General features: G+C 39.5%; 1 protein-coding gene across 5 annotated transcripts in view; it reads right to left on the reverse strand.

The window, feature by feature from the left end:
- LOC106872901 (endophilin-A) overlaps window positions 1–8,659 on the reverse strand; it is a 190,397-nt gene extending 181,738 nt beyond the window's left edge. For 2 of the 5 annotated variants that reach the window (XM_089363479.1, XM_089363478.1), the window contains exon 1: window positions 7,143–8,646. In XM_089363479.1, coding sequence (XP_089219605.1) covers window positions 7,143–7,187 — 45 coding nt within the window. In that variant the 5' untranslated portion in view covers window positions 7,188–8,646. Of the gene's footprint in view, window positions 1–7,142 lie in introns of all 5 variants that reach the window. The other 3 variants (XM_089363475.1, XM_089363476.1, XM_089363477.1) reach the window with 3 other exon arrangements.
- Window positions 8,660–17,104: the final 8,445 nt, after the last annotated feature.

The raw sequence follows: 17,104 nt of genomic DNA on the forward strand, positions 1-17,104 counted from the left end.
GATCAATACGTGGTCGCTTCGACAGCTCGAAATAGCAGCCGCATCTCCTTCAAGTCACACTGTAACATCTACAAAAAGATAGCACTGCAAATAATGTGATTCTGGGTTCTCTGAACGAAAGACTAAGACAGGATGGTCACAGTTGGAATGCCTGTCATCATAGATCTGTTCAATTGGTGTTGATTTAAGGGCAAGGGGGATCAGTCGATTATATTGACCGCTCAATTCTTGACTGGTACTTTATTTTATCGACCCTTGAAAGGATGAAAGGCAAAGCTGACCTCGGCAGAATTTGAACTCGGAATGTAAAACAAACCGGAAGAAGTGCTGCCAAACATTTTGCCCGAAGTGCTTAACGATTCTGCCAATCCAAGGCCTGAAATATTGATTTCCTATTTTGGCAGAAGGCCAGCAAGTTTAGGGAAGGAGTAAGTCGATCACTTCAATTCCAATGTTTAACTGGAACTTTTTTTATCGACCCCAAAAGGATGAAAGATAAAGTTGACCCCCACCGCCGGTATTTGAACTCAGAACGTGAAATGCGGACGAAATTCCGCTAAGCATTTTGCCCGGCGTGCTTAACGATTTCGCCGACTTCGAAGGCCTGAAGTATTGCTAGAAACAGTCGGTTACATCGACCGACCCTTGAAGGAAGAAAGTCAAAGCTGACCTCGGTGGTATATGAACCCAACAATAATAATAACTGTTTAAGATTGTAAGCACGAGACGAGCACTTCTGAAGGGAGATGGGTAGTCGATAACATCCACCCCTTAACTGTGCCTAACTGGTACTTATTTAATCGACCCCATAAGGATGAACGGTAGAGTCGGCTTCGGCGGGATTTGAACAAAAGGACCGAAAGAAATGCCGCTAAATATTTTGTCCGGCGTGCAAGTAATTTTGCCAGTTCACCGCCTTTATTTTAAAAATTGCTTTTTATTAACAGGCACGAGGCCTGAAATTTGGATGCTAAACGATTATATTAATTGGAACTTTATTTTACCGAACCCCGAAAGAATGAAATGCCGGCGTGGTAACGATTCTGCCAGCTCGCCAATGAGAAAGTGATAGGAGATGGAGTAGGGGGAGAGAGGGCATTTGTCTGCTGCTTCTAGCAGGTCAAATGACTACTTAGGGTTTTCCTCGTCGGCTTGTATAAAAGCCTCAATGTTGATGGTGACAATGGTAACGGTAGTGAGGGCGTGTTTATTAAGTGATGCTGAGAAAAGATGAGGAAATGATGATGACGATGGTGGTGGTAGTGACGATACTAATGTTGCTGTAGTAATTGATGATGATGATGATGATGATGATGAGGCAGGTGGTACGAAACACTGATGCTGGCTGGCTGGCTGGCTAGCGTGATGGAGGTGACGGAAGTGAATACCCAGCCTTATGCATATGATGGCGACGATGTCGATGGAGGTATTGATAATGATGGTGGTGGTGGTGGTGGTGGCGTCGAAGATACCGGTGATGTTAATAATGATGATGCTTCTACTGATGATGGTGATGATAGTGGTTGTGATGGTCGTAGCAATGGTTAGTCATAATTATTACTGTTGCTGGCGGCGGTGGCAATGATGGTGGTGGTGGTGGTGTTGGTGGTGTGTTATTCAACCCCAGGTGAGATTTCTCTGACTTATATCCAAAGGCGTTCCAGCCACGACCACCATGTCCCTTTAGGGGCATCTAAAACTGCATGTATTATATAAAATGTGACCTTCACCTTTTTTTCCGCTCACTCTCTCTCTTGAAGACGACTGTCTTCAAAGATGCTAGGCTGCTATTTCTAGCAGATCGGGCGATATGCGTACAGGCTTGTTCATTGATAATTGGTGATGGTGACCGCACGTTGGCGGTTGTAATAATGATATGGTGTTCGTATGTTCAGTGTACTACTGATGTTGATGATGATGATGATGATGATGAAAGGAAGGAGGTGGAGAAGGAGGACACTGAAGTTCGTTATGATTATGATGGTGACGATGCTGCTGACGATGATCATCTCTCGAGTATTTTAATTTTATTCCCATCTAGGATGCATTATAGAAATATTAAATCAATGCTAGTAGCACTTGACTAAATACTTTTTTATTTGATCGATCTTCGTTCGGTAGGACGAACAATATAAAATATACGTATATATATAATACAAAGAATATATATACATGTATACACACATATATGTACATATTTACATCTACATGTGTATATATATGCATATCAGGGTACAGGACGTTAGAACAATGAACTACAGACAACGGAACGAACACAGGAAAACGGAAAGCCACTTGGAATATTCCTTCATCAGCTGCCTCTATTCTAACCTGACGTTTCGAAGATAATATATATATATATATATTAAGAGAAAAAAAAACATGCAAAGTTGATTTCGGTATGATTTGAACTCAGAACGTACAGAGGGGAAGGAACGAAATAACATTACCGCTGTTAAAGTCATATTTTGCCCGACACCCAACTCACTCTGCCAATCCACGCCTCAGAGATGATGACGACGATGATGATGATGATGATGGTGATGATGATGATGATGATGATGATGATGGTGGTGGTGGTGGTGGAGGTGGTGATGCTGGTGGTGACGATGACGAAGACTATGACAACGACGACGATGCTTGAATACAAGAGTGATGATGATGATGATGATGATGATGATGATGATGATGATGATGTGTTGAATAGAAGAACAGTGATGATGATGATGATGATGATGATGATGATGGTGATGACGAAGGCGGCGAATGTTTGAATACATGTTAGCAATTAAAAAAAACGAAGGCAGCGAAATAAGTTGGCAGCGGAAGGTGGATGGGGGTGAGGGTGGGGGAGTGGGAGGAGAGTGTACTCGAAAGATGGCGGTATGGTGGTGGTGGTGGTATGATGATGATGATGATGATGCGGGGGGAAAGGAAATGAGGGAAGGAAAAAACGGCGACAAAGTAAATCAGGAGACTCTCTCCATCACATAAAAAAAAACCCATTCTGCTCCCACCCAGACGCCCTTCGTTTAGAGGGGGGGGAGAAAAAAGGGGTACAAAGGCGAAGGTGGTGTGGGGTGGTTGAGAGGAGCCTTGAGTTGCAAATGACGAGTGGAGGGCGATAGAGGGTGTGGAGGAGGAGGAGGAGGAGGATTGTAAGGATGAAGGGAGATGCTAGAGTGGTGGTGGTGGTGGTGGTGGTGATGGAGATGGGTGGCGGTGATGGTGGCGCTGTTGAGATGTAAATGCCATGTGGAGGCGTAGGGGATGCTGGTGCTGATGATGACGGCGATGGTGGTTGTGATGATGATGATGATGGTTGTGATGATGATGATGGTGACAGTAATTGTGGTAATGATGGTAGTTGCGGTGATGATGGTGATGATTGTGATGCTCGTGACGATGATGATGATGGTGATGGTGGTTGTATTGGTGGTTGTGATGATGATGATGACGGTGGTGGCTGCCGTGGTGGTGGTGGTGACGGTGGCTGTGAGGGTGGTGAAAGGCTGATGGTGATGAAAAATGGAGGATAACAGTGGCATGTCGGTGCTAGAGAGTCGGGGGTTAGGTGATAAGCCTTATTATATTTACCAATGCCAAGGTTGCTTATCAAAGAACCTTTTCTTTACCGCATATTGCCACAACACGAAACAGACAAAAAAAAACTGAAAAAAGATTCTGTGAAAAAAAAAAAAAAAAAAACGCACCGATATTTATTGAAGGGAGACACACAGACTACTCTAATGTGTGTGTATGAGCGATTATGCACACACACACACACACACACACACACAAACACACACACACACACACACACATATATATATATATATATATATATACATACACGTCTATGTATGTGTGAACCAATGTTTAGTGTATGTGTGTGTGTGTGTGTGTGTGTGTGTATATATACGTATTTACATGTGACTATATATATATATACACACGTATGCATGTCAATCTACATATATATATATCTATCTACATGTAGGCATCGGTCTTCGTATATATGTATGTGTATAAATGTAGCGCGCATGCATACATGCATATACACACATATATACAATCCTCAGTTGGAATCTTGCAATTTAAATTCGGTGACTTGGCAAGAACCGTTACAGCACAGGACAAAATACTCGACGAGCTTTGCGTTCAAATCCCACCGATGTCAGCTTTGTCTTTCATCCTTTAGGGCAGGGGAGGGGGTCAATAAAATGAATTAGTATTGCCAAGTCCACGACCATAGATTACCAGAATCGTTAGAGCAATGGACGGGGGTGTTCTTGTAGTTTTTCTTCCGACTCTTTTGAGTTTGGAATGCAAGAGTAGGTTGTGATAGATTTGACATTCTACCCGATTTAACCCTCACCACCCGGACTTCGGACACTGTTAGCCATTAGTAGAGTTCCCTGGGCCAAGCAACTCGTTTGAGAATAATTCCCAGCCTGCCTGCCTGCTCGCCTCCAATCTAGGAGGTCCTGAAAAAACAATAAATAATAAATAACGGGGGCTACGGGAAGCTACCCGTCCCACGTCGACGATGCAGTAAAATGAAATAATTAAAACTATACTGAACTAGGATGACAAGAAACTGTCAACTGAATGCTAACAAACACTTGGGATTGTATTTAGAGAAAAAAGCAATTACAAAACGAAATAATAATTGAAATAAAATAGATTACAACACAATAGGACTGCTCAGTCTTCAGTATAAATTCAACTAGTCAAAATACAATTATATATATTATATATATTGCGTTCCTGTAGAATAGAGTCGTAATTTCCTTGGATTGGGGATGTGTGCGTGCTTTAACCATATCTTAGATGACAATTCTGCAAAGAAGATAAGGATGGATGGTGAAGAGGTTTCTGTCTCACCCGCTTCTACGTAATATTTCAACTCTGAGACTCTGTTTTCGAAAAAAAATTTTTTTTTTAACTATTTTTTATTTTTTTAGATTTAGGGTTTAAGAAGTCGAGTATATTTTTTAAAGAATTCTCATCTCAAATGTTTAAAACATAAATCTGACGGGAGGTGGGACTGTAGAATTAAGCCAAAACTGAAATGTGGAGGAAGGGGAAAACTTTTTTTCATTTCCCACCCTTTTCCAGAATTGTAATCTGTAATGCTTAAAATATACACATCCGAAAAAAATTGCAGTTTTTGCCGCACGAGATAACTATCGACTCTATTCTCCAAGAACACCATATCATATATATATATATACATATATATATATACATACACACAACATGCATGCATACGTGTGTATGCGTAGTTTCTAGCATGTGGATATGTGTAGCTTGATGTATAGTGATTGTATATACATGTATACACATGCATGTGTGAGTTATATAGTGTCTGTGCTCGCGCGCATACACATACACACACACAATCTAGAAGGACGGTGTTAAACAAGTAATCGTTCGAGTCGGATTTGAACTCGAAGACAAACGCACGAAATGCATCCGACTGAATTTCTTGATACAGACAACATAGCGAACGATCAACTTAAGCAAATGTATTTTGGGGACTCCAGCATGGCCGCAACCTACTGGGTCTTGTGTATGTGTGTATAGCTAGATAGATTTCAGATACAAAACGTTATATTTATTGGCAAATTTGTATCGATACATAGATAGGAAAAGATCTTATACACACGCACATACATATTTGTAGTAATATATACATATATCCCACTAATTAGACAGACAGGCAGGCAGGCAGGCACGAAAAGATAGATAGATAGATAGATAGATAGATAGATAGGATAGTCGAAGGATCAAATCGAACACAGATATATTTCGTAGACTAACGATGAATAAGCAAGCCACAGCTGGTGAAATAACGGTTCCCACAGAACAGAATGATAGTGGTAGTGTACAATGATTGGGATCGAACGTATCAATAGAACACACAAGGACAAATCGGCAATTAGTAAAAGTGTAGGTGTGTGTGTGTATAGACATATGTGTATATACATATATATATATGCATGTGTATGTGTATATATAAATGCGTGTGTGTGAGTGTGCATATGTAGATGGAGACATGTGGGAATGCAGGCGTGTATCCTAGTGCGTGTGTGTGTGTGTGTGTGTGTGTGTGTGTATACGTACATGTGTATTCACATACACACACATACATATTCACAGATAATTTGAGACGAAAACATGTATACATGTACATACAGGTACTCGTTTGTTGTCAAGTCTCCCTACACGTGTATCAAATATATATATACATATATATACATAATATATATTATTCAAACATGTATACATATACGTTTTTTATATATATATATACATATATATTCGTGGTTATTATTAGTAAATGTGTATGTGTGTACATATATGAATATACGTGTGTATTATTTCATTCAAGCATGTATATATGTGTATTTTACATAATGATGGATAGATAGATAGATAGATAGATAGATAGATAGATAGATAGATAGATAGATGCATACATATAGATAGATAGATGGATAGATAGATAGATATTACACAAACACACACTTTGATCTGAGCTAAAAGGTCGATATTTCTGTTGATTCACCAACCAGAAACGATGATAAATTGCAGAACCCAATAAATATTACGATATGTGTAGAGCATTCTTTAAGGCATAATAAATGAAGGACTCCTAATTACAGTTCGCTTGAATTACACGTTTCCAATCACTCAGCTGGTAATCCGAGATTGATTTTTTTGTCTTCCTTTAGAATATATTTACTCCTTGAATATATTTTCGAAATATCATTTGAAATCATATCATATATACACACGTATATACATGTATATGTGTGTGTGTATGAGAGAGAGAGAAAGAAAGAGAGAGAGATGGATAGATATTTGTATAATTTCCTTTATGTACATGTATACACGAGTTTGTGCATGTATGTATGTATGTATGTAATTTCATACGTATATATAAATAAAATGTGTGTATACATATATAATTTCGTGTACGTACGTGTATATACATGTGTGTAATATACGTGTGTCGTGTATGTATATGGTTAGATGTCAATGTACAAACAGCTGTGTGTGTGTACACGTGTTCATGTATGTATGTATGTATGTATATAAAGCGAAAAAAGGAAATCAGTGGTGATGGTCCTTACCTGATTGGCTTTGTTAATCTGCTTCCTTAATCCAGCGAAAGACATGATTCCTATTTTTGTAAGAACTTCACGGCGTTAAGGAGTGTGTATAAATATATACAATGTGTATATATAATTTATATATATATATATATATAGTATCTGAATGCTGTAGATATGGGACTCCTATGTTTTAGCGGGTAAATAAACCCCTTTCTTCAACTACGGTGCTTACAACAGCAATATATCTATCATTTATACATGTATATGTATATATCTATATGTATGTGTGTGCTGATATATATATATACGTGTATATAATTATATATATGTATATATATATATATTTGTCTTTATCCTCCGTTTTCAGGATAAATGTATATTGTATTGCTTATACATATACATATGTAAATTTATTAATAGTTATATATATATTTATATATATATATGTGTATATGGATATATATATATATATATAAATATTTATATATATGCACAGACAATCTATGTATATATAGAAATAGATATATATATTAGAAGTTAATACCGTTCCTGTAAATAAATATTAAATTGTAAGAGAGCGGTGACACACCGCACAAAACTGGCAAATGTACTCCTGCTCTTTCACGAGGGTGTGTGTATATATATATATTATATATGCTTGTATGGATGTATGAGGCTCTTTCTCTCACTCACTCTCACTCTCTCTATGTATATATATATATATTAAAATATATATACGAATATCTATATATAAATTTATAGATATCTACGAGAGCCTGTGTGTGTTTGTGTGTTAGTTTGTCAAGTAGCAAGCCTGTACGTGAACACACCGTGTGGAAATATCTGAAGGATATATATATCTATATACATATATATATATATGTATAAACTGGGTGTATATGTTTGTATGCGTGTATGTGTATGTGTGAAAATGGCCAATCTCACCGACCAAAGTACTGTTTGCTTACAATATCAGTTCCACTGTTGATGGTTTCTATTCTGTCTTCGTATTCAAAGACAGAAATGAGAAAATCGCAGAACGAAAGCATACCATAATAATATTTATTACATATATATATATATATATATATATATATATAACTATGTATTAATATATATCTATAGAGTTTTATATATGTGACATGTTAGTGCATATATATGTGCGTGTGTGTGTGCGTGTATAGTATATCAATATCTCACTGTTATTTTCCCCCCACCAATATTATCTACTATTTTAAAGCAGAAGATCGTGTAAGAAGATTCGATCTAGCCAAAGCCAAGGTATAAAAGTGCCGAGTGCACATATACATCTGTGTGTATATGGGATTGCGTAGATGTAGGAGCGTGTATACGTTTGCGAGTGTGAGTATGTGTGTAGAAAAAGAGAGGGAGTGAGTGATTGGGTTATGAATGAGTGAGCGGGAAGGTAATGAACGTTATGTGTGTGAGGAATAAAGAGGGGGAAAGGGGGGAGTAAGAATATAGAGAGAGAGGGAGGGGGGACAGTCTAGGTGAATTAGTATGAATATGAGAGAGGGGCGTATATGTAAGAAACAGACAGACGGGGAGAGGAAGGGAGATAGAGAGAGTGGAAGCAGAGAGTGTCACAGTGAACGAGTATGAATGTGAGAGAGGGGGTTATATGTAAGAAACAGACAGAGGGGGGAGAGGAAGGGAGATATAGAGAGAGGAAGCAGAGAGTGTCACAGTGAATGAGTATGAATATGAGAGGGGGAGTGACAAAGGGAACGGTAAGTGTCTGAGTGAAAGAGTACGAATATATGAGAGGGGTGTGGAGAAAGTGAGGGAGGTAAGAATAGAGAGAGTGAGAGTAAGAAGAGTGTGTTTGAGTGAAAGAATATAAATAACTGTGTGAGTGAGTGAGAGAGAGATAGAGGAAATATAGGAGTGTAGGGTGAGTGTGTATGTGTCTGACAAATAGAGAGGGTGACGAATAGAGAGAAGGGTGACTAAATTTGGGAGAGTCTACGAAAAGGAGAGCGTACGCTCGAATATGAGTGAGTGTCAGAGCAAGAAGATGAGTATGGATATGAGAGAGGGTACGCGTGAGAAAAAGTAAGTTCTCACACTCAAACACACATGTGTGGTGTGAGTGTGCGTTTTTTGCCATCTGCTCGCACGCGTATGTGTGCATGCATGTATACGTGTATATGCGTGGGTGTGTGTGTGTGTGTGTGTGTGTGTATCTATATGAGGTTGCGCGTGGGTGTATATATGTGTGTGTATGTGAATTTGCGAAGCTACTCTTACTACTCCTCTTTGCTGCAGCGCTGTTACTCCGACGCTCGCTGCTTCTCTCACCCACTCTCTTTCCATACTCTGTGTCTTTCTCTCCCCTTCCTCCTCGCTTTTTACTCTTGCTGTTCTACTACTGCTACCACTGCTCCCCTGCTGCTACTCCCTTAATGTTGTACGGTGAGACGAAAGGGGAGGAGAGAGGGGGCAAACGTTGTTTACGATCATTACGGTGTTCATTTAGTTGTTGGTGATGACGACGACGATGATGCTGGTGCTGGTGGTGGTGATGGTATTGCTGCCGCTGCTGCTGCTGCTGATGATGATGGTAATGATGTGATTGATTAAAGGAGCGGGTGATGCTGATGCTGGTGGTGGTGATGATGGACGTGATGGAGATGATGATGGCGTACAGAAAGAAGCTGGTGATGATTGTAGAGAAAAGGCGGAGGCGGTGGTGAAGGCGTTGACACAGTAGTAGTGGTGGTGGTGGTGGTGGTGGTGACGTATAAGTGGTGTAGACCGATAATCGAAGGCGTTCCAGATATGACAATGCCAGCTCGTTTTTTTCTCTTTCAGCTTGCTTGGTCTTGACCAAAGGGTTAGATGTTTTCTTGTGGCCTTTGCAGACCTTTCTAAGACCGGTGAGAGTTGCCGTGTTTCTCTTCTGATTAAACTCTACTTGTTTCAATCATTGGACTGCGGTCATGCTAGGAGAAACCGCTCCGAAGGGTTTAGTCAAGCAAATCGACCCAAAGCCTGGTCATTTATTCTAATTCTGTCGGTATCTTTTGACGAACCTCTTGGTTACAGGAACGTAAACAATCAGCGCCAACACAGAGACAAAGATTCACACACACACACGCGCGGTGGGCTTCTCTCTGTTTCTGTCTACCATGTTATCCACTCAGAATATGTATCCGGGGCTATAGTAGAAAACATTTTACCAAGGTGTTTCACTGTGGGACTGAACTCAAGACCACATTGTCGGTAAGTAAGTACCTTAACCACACAGCCACGCCTACATCTATGCAAATAATAAATAATATATATATATATATATATATGATAGATCGCTAGCCACTGCGCATTCCTTTTTTTCTCTCCTTGTTTCTTTCTGTGGAAGAGCGTAGGCTCGAAACGTTAAAGACTTTTTCACTTCCCGAGCGTTATACTAATACATCTGTTTGTTTTCTATACCACTTGTCTTCGTCTTTTGTTTTTTTTATGATTTTTTGTGAATTCTCCCTATATATACATATATATATATATATATAGAGAGAGAGAGAGAGGGGGCATGAATAGTGAAGGGATTCCAGAGGGATTCCAGAGGGATAACGTCTTAGGAAAGAAGGATTGGATTTAGTAGTAGTAGTAGTAGTAGTAGTAGTAGTAGTAGTAGTAGTAGTAGTAGTGTGGGTCCTGGTCGGGGTGGGGACAGGCTAAGTGGATGCAATATGAGTAGTAAGAAGGCAGAGAGAGAGAGAGCTGAGTCGGAAGTGGTTAAGTTGGTGGTATGGCGTAATACAAGCCAGTTCCGAAGAACAGAGACCATAATAGTAGCCATAGAAAAGGCAGAGAGAACTGGCAACAGGTCTGTGGCCCAGAGGCTGGAGAAACGATGTAATGCGGGTTCTGGCCATCGCGTGCGGTAGCTAAATCGGCCGCCATTTTTTAAAAACATGTTATAACCTTCAACTGCAGCAAGCACAAGTATGAAAAATGGGTTTCCCATGTGATCCATCGACGCTGCCTACGTTCAGTTTTGAAGTGATGAGAAGTGCTGGCATGGGAAATTTGCAAGCCGTCTTGACTACGCGGCGGATACAATTTAATTGGCGATGTGTTCCGATTACGACAGGAGAGTCAGGGAATGGACGCCGGAAGGAGGAAAAGACCAAGTGGAAGAGCTTGCAGGACGTGGCGCCGCACGTTCCAGGATGGCATGATAGTTATGAGAGTCGGCCCGAGTAGAGCTAAGAGGAGAGCAGACGATCAGGACGTCATAAAAGGTTCGTTGCTCGTTGCTGTTGCTAACAGGACTGGAAGATCTAAGAGCTAAGAGAGCCTGTGTTTTCCACAAGCTTTGCACTATGTCTCTGTGTTGGAGTGTGTCTGCGAGTAACATTAAGTCAAGCGTTCGAGTGAAGACGTATGGCCTTGTGCTTAAGGTGTTGCATTCACGATCGCATGATCGTGCTTTCGGTTCCTGGGTTGGGTGGTGTGTTGTGTTCTTGGGCAAAATAGTTTATTTCACATTACTCCACTTCACTCAAAGGAATTGTCACTTAAAGCTTTCTGGATCTCTATAAAAAATGAATAAGTTTTGATTCCTAAAAAGGCTCTTACAATTTTGCTGCAATTTTTAACTTCATATCTATGTGAATTGGGATTTTCCACTCTTTCTACTATCAAGTACAAAAAGCGAGGAACACTTACGCCCAAACATTGAAGAAAATGCATAGACACATCGAGATAATGTTTCCCATGAACTCAAGAATGAAGAATCTTAACTTATCACTGGCGTAGTTAGAGTGTATGCCACCCGGACGGCCCTTACGTTTGCCGCTCCCGGACCCCACAAAAAACACATATTGCCTAGCACAGACTCAAATGTGCCGCCCCTTTAAAAGTACCGCCCGGGGCGGACCGTTCCTACCGCACCCCTCTAGTGCTCCTTATCATGTCACCATCGCCATAAAACAGAGAAGAGCACATTGCATAATGTAGCTATAGATATACTAAGCCTGAGAAAAAAAAAAGAATCGATAGTCACGGTTAGATGTCCTTCGATCTTAGGTCTTCTCAATTGAGGAGCACTGAAGTTAAACAATAACATCATCACAAAGCCACTGAGTTATAAGGGACCACATATTTTGTAGAAGTGAGATAACTCAACAGAAACACGAAGGGTATTTGTACGTTCCATTTCTGTAAGCCCTGTGCACCCTATAAACTCGGTACCTTCTTAAGACTCGTTTGGAACTTCCAGCTTCTCCACTTCTATTTTTTTTTTAGTCTTTCATTTTATTTTTTATTTTTTTATGACATCGTCCAACGGAAATTCAAGCGCAGTGGCTACAGGTGGAAGCGATCAATTTTCATCAGACTAACCGATAATTCGTTATATTGACACATGACTAAGTGCTTATATTGTCAATACTTGAAAGATAAAAAGGAAAAAAATAATAATAAAGGAAAAAAGAAAGAAAATCGAAACTATCGTAGGATTTGAACGCGAATACGTCAAAATAGATTTCCTGATAATAACACAAGGCTACCTGGTCTGAGAAAAGATGTCCGTCCATCCTTTCCACCTACTATTCCTCAAAGGTTTTAGGAATAGAGTCCTGTCAGTACCAACCTTCATTACACTTTTCGGCTGGGTACCCATAGGGGACCAGTCGAGACTCTGGATAGTATTCGACCATCTCGTTCTTGGTTTACCTCTTGGTTTCCTGCCGGGTGGCTTGGCTTGATGAATCCGCCTTGTGATTCTTTGCTGCGATACTCTAATCACATGTCCATAACACGAGAGCTCTTTTACTCTTTAACTTATTTCAGTCATTTGACTGCGGCCATGCTGGAGCACCGCCTTTAGTCGAGTAAATCGACCCCAGGACTTATTCTTTGTAAGCCTAGTACTTATTCTATCTGTCTCTTTTGCCGAACCGCTAGATTACGGGGACATAAACACACCAGCATCGGTTGTCAAGCGATGTTGGGGACACACACACACACACACACACACACACACACACACACACTTTTTTTTCTCCGTGTTTTTCTCCTTGTCTCCGTATTCTTTCTGTTGAAGAGCGTAGCTCGAAACGTCAAAGACTTTCCGTATTCCCGAGCGTCATACTAATACATTCTTTTGTTATTTACACCACCTTGTCTTCGTCTGTTGTTGTTTTTTCGTATATTCTCCCATATATATATATATATATATATATATATATATATATATATATATAGTTCAAAAACACAATAACAAAAAAACAAAAAAAACAACAAAGTGAGGACGTGATATGGATAGTATTATTGGACGACGACGGGATTATTTCAGTTTTCGTCTACCAAATCCACTCACAAGGCTTTGGTCGGCCCGAGGCTATAGTAGAAGACACTTGCCCAAGGTGCCACGCAGTGGGACTGAACCCGGAACCATGTGGTTGGTAAGCAAGCTACTTACCACACAGCCACTCCTGCGCCTGTTGACTTCTTGTTGCGGAAAAGAAGAGATGTAATCGATAAAATAGACCTTGCTATTTGATTAGTGTTACTTTTTTTTTAATCATTGAGTCAGAGATAAGTGCAGAAGAAATGACTTTTTTCTCTTTCTCTTTGAAGATAGATAGATAGATAGAGACATAGATAGACGGACAGACAGACAGACAGACAGATAGATAGATAGATAAATAGATAGATAGATAGAGGAGAGAAAGAATCAAGCTAAAGGGAGATCACTGAGGAAACTGAAACGGCAAGAAGATAAAGAACTCTTTACAAAGGGAAGTAACCAACGAGAGAAAACTACAGTTCCAGTAACAAGGAGAATTTCTATGTGGTTGCGCTTCCAGCCTAGAAATAGCAGCCAAATCTTTCACAACACTATGCACTCGAAAATAAAGATAATATTGGAAATTTGTTTTAATTGTTTCAGTCATTGGACAGCGGCGCCGGTGGTTATTTATATATTTTGTATTCATGTTTTTTTTTTTATTTATTTACTTATTCATTCGTTTGGTTGTTTGTTTATTTCTTTATTTGTTTACCGAAGGAATGCCTCGGCGAGAATTGCTAAATATTAGTTTCAGCATGTTTACTTTTCCGATACAGTGTATGCATACATGCATTTGTGTGTGTGTGTGTTTGTGTGTGTGTGTGTGTGTGTGTGTGTGTGCATCCATATACTTATATTTGTGTGTGACTGAGACCTGTAAGTGAATGTGTGTCTGCCTGTATACGAGTGTGTGTATGTGTGTGTATTGTGTATGTGTGTGTGTGTGTGTGTGTGTGTGTGTGCCTATATGCGTGTGTGTGTCTGTCTACCCATATTATGTTTGAGTCCATGTGTGCGTATCCGTTTGCCCGTATATGTGCGTGTGTCAGTATGCTTGTATGCGTATGTATATCTACCCCTGTTCGAGCATGTGTGTATATATGTATGTGTGTGTCTGTATGTGTGTATACGTGTGTCAGTATGTGCGCCTATGTGTGTGATCGCGTGTGTATGTGAAATACGACACGAGCTCATAAGAACATTTTGACTCATAAGAGCATTATTTGACTCATCTTCATTGAAATATATTACTCACTGAAAAGGCTCAACAGCTTATGGTAAATTATACATAGCATGGAGCTATGATTTCAGTCTCAGATGAACAAATAACATGAAATATATATATTTATATAAATGTATGATTGTGTGTGTATCTCAGTAATAGGTATACGTACGTTTGTATATGTTCATGTGTTTATATGTGTATATATAGCTTTACACACACAAACACACCTGTAACGAGACAGACAGTCAACAAGTAGCAGGAACTTTAAAATGATAATGTGTTTTAGTCTTTGTGCAGTACTTAAAACATACAATCTGTTACACAAGCTTCATGATGAAGATTTAGTGTAAACACTGCTGGAGAACAAGACCATTACTCACCGAGCAAACCAAAATATCTACTAATTAGAATAAAACGAGAAAAAATATATCTATAAATTATATGTCTGAAGTATTGTATAAAAATCATATCTAGCCCCACCAACGTTAGCGCCTCTCTGTTTATTAAATGTTCATCCAGTCTGAAATATTAAGATACCGTCCGAGAATTAGAGTTTAGCATATTCTCTAAGGACCTCTAATTCGTAAAGTTAGCAGTGTAATTACTGATGGTTTAGCACTTTACATATTCTAATACAATAGTCAAGCCAAGTACATTTGGAAACTGAGATACCTTATATAATCCGGTCAGAAAATGCGGACTTTGTACAGCAGAAAAGAGCCATATATTGTGTAAGTTAAAAAAGAAATAAAATTGATAATTGCTTGGTTTTCAGTACTGAATTCTTGAATTTGTGCTCACTGATTGATAAATTCAAATGAGGCCATTGGAAAATTACACTTTCACTAGACTAATACTGACTCTGTTGTGCATTCGACATCCTCCAATGCAGAAAGATATTGCATATTAGACACTTCATGAAACTTTACACACTTCCCGTTTCATTAAACACATAATTTCCGTACGCACGACATGATATAGAAAATATCAAGTTAACATGAATTTCATAGAAGATAGCACATTATATCTGACAGAAAGTTACATTTGTCTAACGCAAAAAAACACTTTCTAACAAAAATGGCTGTGTTTCACTGATGTACAACATGGCCGTTATGTATATAAATATATGCACGCACGCACACACGTAGTGATGTGCTGGTCCACGTTCGCACTAGTTCGCTCGAACCACTTTTTTAAAAAGAAGAACATGTTAATTTTTTTGCGAAAGAAAGGCAGGAAATTGGAATGGATGATATCAATCTTCTGTTTTGCTTTACTTCTCTCTCTCTCTCTCTCTCTCCCTCTCTCTCTCCCTCTCTATCTCTCTCTCTCTCTCTCTCTCTCTCTCTCTCTCTCTCTCTCTCTCTTTCTGTATGGACTAATGGAATAGAGTGAATTGCAGAAGGAGAGACACTCATAAAAGACGAGGCTGAGCATCATTACTATTTCGGCACTTTTTTACATTATCATTCTTCCTGGAAGCACCGAGCATCCTTTGTATTACCACAGAATGTTCAGGTTCTCTTGGCCTACATCGACACTAATATTCCATCTCCTTATCCACGCTGTCTCCACACCAACTGGATGCAAATCGGTATTGATTCCTCTAACATTGACGATACTGCATTGCATCGAATAGATAATGCTGCATCAGCAAGGATATTCAAGATTGGTTTGATTATTCAAGATTTTATAATGGCTTGAACTTATGACATGACCAGACATATCGTATTTGATGACATAAACGACGCACTCCACTTTCGGCAGCACGTTTTCAGCGGGAAAAAATCATGGACGAACAAAATTGGCTTATGAGAGGCCCAACGTTGCATGTAGGGCCTAGGTTGACTTTTGGGGATATTTTTTTACATAACAATACGTTTTATGTCATTAAATATGGTAATCTTCGAGAAATGACTTGCATGCTGTCAAAACATTCCCCAGCAATGCACAGCCTCCATATTGATGAGAATCAGCAGTGTCGGACGGCAGTGTCCAAGTGTTTATATGTAGATGTATATAGGATCGTCAATGTGACCGCCCGCTCTGTTAGAAATAGCAGCCAAATCTCTTTCAAACTACTCTTTTTGTCTTAAAAAATGAAAGGACATGTTGTCTGAAGTAAAAAAAGAAAATGGAATCTTCATGATCAGAATGTCTTTGATTGTAAATCTGATCAGTTAGAACTGACCTAGAGTTAGACAACAATAAATACAACATATGTGCGTGAGAGAGAGGGGGGAAGAAACGGAGGAGTGTGTGTGTGTGTGTGTGTGTGTGTGCGTGCGTGTCCGCGCGTGTGTGCGCGCGCGTCTGCCTGCTAATTTATGTGAGATAATGAAGATTACACACTCAAACTGCAGTTTTATTTCGTCGGTCAACGGTAAACATTGCCAGGAACCTGAAAGTAATAACACGACTGTAAGTAGTGTA

The sequence above is a fragment of the Octopus bimaculoides genome, chromosome 15 (assembly GCF_046866305.1).
Source record: "Octopus bimaculoides isolate indiv1 chromosome 15, ASM4686630v1, whole genome shotgun sequence".
In the NCBI taxonomy this organism is placed as follows: Eukaryota; Metazoa; Mollusca; class Cephalopoda; order Octopoda; family Octopodidae; genus Octopus; species Octopus bimaculoides.